Source organism: Poecilia mexicana, unplaced genomic scaffold (genome assembly GCF_051168715.1).
Source record: "Poecilia mexicana isolate PSO_F unplaced genomic scaffold, ASM5116871v1 scaffold_14, whole genome shotgun sequence".
NCBI classification, from domain to species: domain Eukaryota; kingdom Metazoa; phylum Chordata; class Actinopteri; order Cyprinodontiformes; family Poeciliidae; genus Poecilia; species Poecilia mexicana.
Window position 1 is genome coordinate 24,669,712 of NW_028263383.1, and position 5,000 is coordinate 24,674,711.

General features: G+C 65.1%; 1 protein-coding gene across 1 annotated transcript; it reads right to left on the minus strand.

Moving 5' to 3' along the window:
* Positions 1-1,664: 1,664 nt before the first annotated feature.
* LOC148155582 (uncharacterized) lies at positions 1,665-4,019 on the minus strand. The gene is made up of 3 exons (XM_088012408.1): positions 2,414-4,019; positions 2,063-2,311; positions 1,665-1,976 (listed from the first exon to the last, which is right to left on the minus strand). The coding sequence occupies exons 1-3, from the start codon at positions 3,827-3,829 to the stop codon at positions 1,698-1,700; spliced, it is 1,944 nt and encodes a 647-aa protein (XP_087868534.1). The 5' UTR covers positions 3,830-4,019; the 3' UTR covers positions 1,665-1,697.
* Between the last annotated feature and the right edge of the window lie 981 nt (positions 4,020-5,000).

Sequence of the window (5,000 nt, forward strand, 5' to 3'; positions counted from 1 at the left end):
GTCAAGGCCTGCAGCTCCAGGCCTGGTTCTCTGCCTGGAGGTCAAGGCCTGCAGCTCCAGGCCTGGTTCTCTGCCTGGAGGTCAAGGCCTTTAGCTCCAGGCCTGGTTCTCTGCCTGGAGGTCAGGGCCTGCAGCTCCAGGCCTGGTTCTCTGCCTGGAGGTCAAGGCCTGCAGCTCCAGGCCTGGTTCTCTGCCTGGAGGTCAGGGCCTTTAGCTCCAGGCCTGGTTCTCTGCCTGGAGGTCAAGGCCTGCAGCTCCAGGCCTGGTTCTCTGCCTGGAGGTCAAGGCCTGCAGCTCCAGGCCTGGTTCTCTTCCTGGAGGTCAAGGCCTGCAGCTCCAGGCCTGGTTCTCTGCCTGGAGGTCAAGGCCTGCAGCTCCAGGCCTGGTTCTCTGCCTGGAGGTCAAGGCCTGCAGCTCCAGGCCTGGTTCTCTGCCTGGAGGTCAGGGCCTGCAGCTCCAGGCCTGGTTCTCTGCCTGGAGGTCAGGGCCTGCAGCTCCAGGCCTGGTTCTCTGCCTGGAGGTCAAGGCCTGCAGCTCCAGGCCTGGTTCTCTGCCTGGAGGTCAAGGCCTGCAGCTCCAGGCCTGGTTCTCTGCCTGGAGGTCAAGGCCTGCAGCTCCAGGCCTGGTTCTCTGCCTGGAGGTCAAGGCCTGCAGCTCCAGGCCTGGTTCTCTGCCTGGAGGTCAAGGCCTGCAGCTCCAGGCCTGGTTCTCTGCCTGGAGGTCAGGGCCTGCAGCTCCAGGCCTGGTTCTCTTCCTGGAGGTCAAGGCCTGCAGCTCCAGGCCTGGTTCTCTGCCTGGAGGTCAAGGCCTGCAGCTCCAGGCCTGGTTCTCTGCCTGGAGGTCAAGGCCTTTAGCTCCAGGCCTGGTTCTCTGCCTGGAGGTCAGGGCCTGCAGCTCCAGGCCTGGTTCTCTGCCTGGAGGTCAAGGCCTGCAGCTCCAGGCCTGGTTCTCTGCCTGGAGGTCAAGGCCTGCAGCTCCAGGCCTGGTTCTCTGCCTGGAGGTCAAGGCCTGCAGCTCCAGGCCTGGTTCTCTGCCTGGAGGTCAGGGCCTGCAGCTCCAGGCCTGGTTCTCTTCCTGGAGGTCAAGGCCTGCAGCTCCAGGCCTGGTTCTCTGCCTGGAGGTCAAGGCCTGCAGCTCCAGGCCTGGTTCTCTGCCTGGAGGTCAAGGCCTGCAGCTCCATGCCTGGTTCTCTGCCTGGAGGTCAGGGCCTGCAGCTCCAGGCCTGGTTCTCTTCCTGGAGGTCAGGGCCTGCAGCTCCATGCCTGGTTCTCTTCCTGGAGGTCAGGGCCTGCAGCTCCATGCCTGGTTCTCTTCCTGGAGGTCAGGGCCTGCAGCTCCATGCCTGGTTCTCTTCCTGGAGGTCAGGGCCTGCAGCTCCATGCCTGGTTCTCTGCCTGGAGGTCAGGGCCTGCAGCTCCATGCCTGGTTCTCTTCCTGGAGGTCAGGGCCTGCAGCTCCATGCCTGGTTCTCTTCCTGGAGGTCAGGGCCTGCAGCTCCATGCCTGGTTCTCTTCCTGGAGGTCAGGGCCTGCAGCTCCATGCCTGGTTCTCTTCCTGGAGGTCAGGGCCTGCAGCTCCATGCCTGGTTCTCTTCCTGGAGGTCAGGGCCTGGAGCTACCCCAACCTACCCTCCCTCCCCAGCCCAGGTAATTAAAGAGATGCGGTTGTTTCACATTTAACATCTTTATTGAACATTTTTAATTGTTTTCCTCCGTCTCTCTCTCCGAGTCCCCAGGGGTGGTGGAGGAGGCCAGGTCCGAAGAGGAGTCACCTTGCCGGGGGGGGAGTGGTGGGCTGGCTTCCCCGGAGCCTGGAGAGGAAGATTGTGGCGCTGTGGCCCGGTCAAACTTGCTCCGGATGTCCGCCAGTTGTTCCGCCGTGAGCTGGTTGGCGTAGAACCTGTCCGCGGTCCTGGTGTCGTGGCACATCACCCGGGCAAGCTGTCCCCTGACCTCGCTGCTGTGTGCATCCCTTGCCTGAAAAACAGAATAAAAATGTATTAAAAAACCTGGTGGTTTTTTCTTTCCCCCCCCCCCTCCGACCGGAGAAATGTGCTACCCACGTGTGTGGCCACTGCGCTGCGGAAATCAGTCATGGTCGGCCGGCCTGGAAGCCCCATCTCCGTCCAGGCACACTGGGAGAACCGCGTCAGCTTGGCGATCCGCTTCTGGTTGCTGCTGAAGAGGAGGAACCGGCACGGTGGGTTCAGCGTGTTCCGGACGGAGAGCCACCGGACGAACCAGCTGAACTCGGCGTGGGTCAGGAACAGCTGGGCCGCCCCGAAGGCCCTGTTGGTCTTGTGGTTCCTCACCTGAGAAGGGATGAGATGAGATGAGCTCCAGGAGCATGGAGCTCAGTGCGCCTGGTTCTCTGCCCGGAGCTCCATGCCCCTGGTTCTCGTAGATCCACTTACATTGATCACAAAGCCTGGAGATCCTTCCTCAGCATCCTCCATCGCCTCCTGGAGCTCCCCCACAGTCATGTTGGTCAGCACCCCAGGCCGGTGGCCGTAGACAGCAGACAGGTAGCAGGCCAGGTAGCCGTAGAGCCTGTGGCGGAGCTGGACGTTCGAGGGTGCCGCCTCCAGCTTCCCGAGGAGCACAGGGATGGTGGCCGTGGCCAGGCTCTTGCACCTCCGCAGCTGCTTCCTGCTGATGGACCTCTTGGCCTTGGAGCGCTTCACGGAGATCTGGTGGAGGGTTACCTCGGTCACGATCTGCTGGAGGTCCGCTCTGACCGCCCTGCTCACCCCCCTGATCTGTCTCTTGGTCAGCCTGCAGCCCCTCGGCGGGGTCTCGGAGAAGTAGTCCATGAACTGCGAGAAGTTCACCAGGTAGACCTTGACTGTTGTTATGGCTCTCCTCCTGTCCTTCAGGGCTTGTGGGAAGGCGTGGATCTTCTCCAGGTCATGCATGAACGCCCAGGTGGCGTTGAGAGGTTTCCCCCGGGCCACGAAGGAGAGAAGGCTCCGGATCCGGCCCAGCTTGGAGCGCGCGTTCATGCAGTGCTGCGGGGTGGGCAGGGCCCCACGGAGGTGCGTGTGGTACTCCTCCAAGTAGCTCTCCACGGCAGCGGGGAACACTAGCGGTGCGAAGGGGAGCAGGGCAAGCCCTCGGACCGCCCTGGTGCTGCTGGAGCCGGCCGGAGGGTCAGAGTCGCTCGTCTCCGCCTCTGGCCGCGTCCCGGCAGGGGCAGGAGAGCCAGCGTTGGAAGCAGGACCAGGAGGGGGAGAGCCGGGGTCGGAACCAGGACCACCAGGACCAGGAGGAGGAGGAGGAGGAGGGCTGGCCGTGGAGCCAGGAGGAGGAGGAGGAGAAGAGGCGTTGGAACCAGGGGGCGGCGATGCGGGCAGAGAACCAGGTCTGTGGGAGCGAGGCGGAGAATCCCTACCGGAAAGAGGCTCCAGGGCGGTCCCCGGAGAAGAGGAGGACACGTCTCCGTCCTCCCCAGGAGAGTCTGGGGCTGGTTGCTGCTGGTCCGGCAGGTCCAGCTCGGAAGCCAGCCGTGGCGTGGGCTCCGTGGACCTCAGTACGGAGAGAGCGTGGATGGTGGCCCTCCAGTGAAGGCTGCGGAGGTGCCCCCTTATCGTCTCGACCTCCAGCTCCCCGTGACCGGCGGAGAGGTGGCGGTCGACCCTGGGACCTCTGTAGGTGCAGCCCCGGACAGGGCAGTCCATTCCCCGGACGTTGACTCGCCCGTGGGCAAAAGCCAGCAGGATTTTCCGCTCCGCCTGGTTCAAAACGCGGTGAACTCGCTCTAAATGCTTCGGCAGCTGGGCAAACTTACTGCGGCAGATGGGGCAGCGTCTGTAGGGTCGATGGTTTGGCATCTGGAAGCTTCCCCGGTGCTCAAAACCTCCAGCAGAAGCGTCTCTGTCCGGCTGCCGGGGCTGGAATGAGCAGGTGCAGCCTATTGAGGCCAATTAGCTGCAGGGGAACGGCGGGGCGCAGCAGGTGCAGCCTATTGAGGCCAATTGGCGGGGCGCAGCCGGTGCCCTCCGGCTAATCAGCGCCCTGGCAGCGTCAGCGGAGGCAGGGCAGCGCTCACGTACGCCCTGGCAGCGTCAGCGGAGGCAGGGCAGCGCTCACGTACGCCCTGGCAGCGTCAGCGGAGGCAGGGCAGCGCTCACGTACGCCCTGGCAGCGTCAGCGGAGGCAGGGCAGCGCTCACGTACGCCCTGGCAGCGTCAGCGGAGGCAGGGCAGCGCTCACGTACGCCCTGGCAGCGTCAGCGGAGGCAGGGCAGCGCTCACGTACGCCCTGGCAGCGTCAGCGGAGGCAGGGCAGCGCTCACGTACGCCCTGGCAGCGTCAGCGGAGGCAGGGCAGCGCTCACGTACGCCCTGGCAGCGTCAGCGGAGGCAGGGCAGCGCTCACGTACGCCCTGGCAGCGTCAGCGGAGGCAGGGCAGCGCTCACGTACGCCCTGGCAGCGTCAGCGGAGGCAGGGCAGCGCTCACGTACGCCCTGGCAGCGTCAGCGGAGGCAGGGCAGCGCTCACGTACGCCCTGGCAGCGTCAGCGGAGGCAGGGCAGCGCCAACCGCGGACATTGGCCGTTCGCCATAGGTAGGGTTATGGGACGGAGGAAAAGACCCCCGCGGGAGACCCCCTTAACGGGGTCCCAGAGGGCTGAAACTCGGTGGGTCGGTCCGGGGCCTTCCCCCGGACCGTGTGCCACCGTTGGTCCGGGCCCCCCGCCCCCCAGGGCCTGGATCCCGGCCCTGGGGGGCCCCCGGACTTTGAGACCCCCTGGAGACCCTACCCTATGAGCCAGGGGTCTCAAACTCGGTGGGTCGGTCCGGGGCCTTCCCCCGGACCGTGTGCCACCGTTGGTCCGGGCCCCCCGCCCCCCAGGGCCTGGATCCCGGCCCTGGGGGGCCCCCGGACTTTGAGACCCCCTGGAGACCCAACCATAAGAGCCAGGGGTCTCAAACTCGGTTTGGCCATAGCCCCCGACGTACCCTCCAAGGGTTCCAAAGCACGCGGAGATCGGACCAAGTTT

Excerpts from the sequence above, each read along its gene's own strand:
- LOC148155582 (XM_088012408.1), bottom strand. The coding sequence starts at position 3,829 with ATGCCAAACCATCGACCCTACAGACGCTGCCCCATCTGCCGCAGTAAG. Across the intron at positions 2,312-2,413 it reads CTCCAGGCTTTGTGATCAAT|GTGAGGAACCACAAGACCAA; the intron begins GTAAGTGGATCT and ends ATCCCTTCTCAG. Across the intron at positions 1,977-2,062 it reads GCAGCGCAGTGGCCACACAC|GCAAGGGATGCACACAGCAG; the intron begins GTGGGTAGCACA and ends TCTGTTTTTCAG.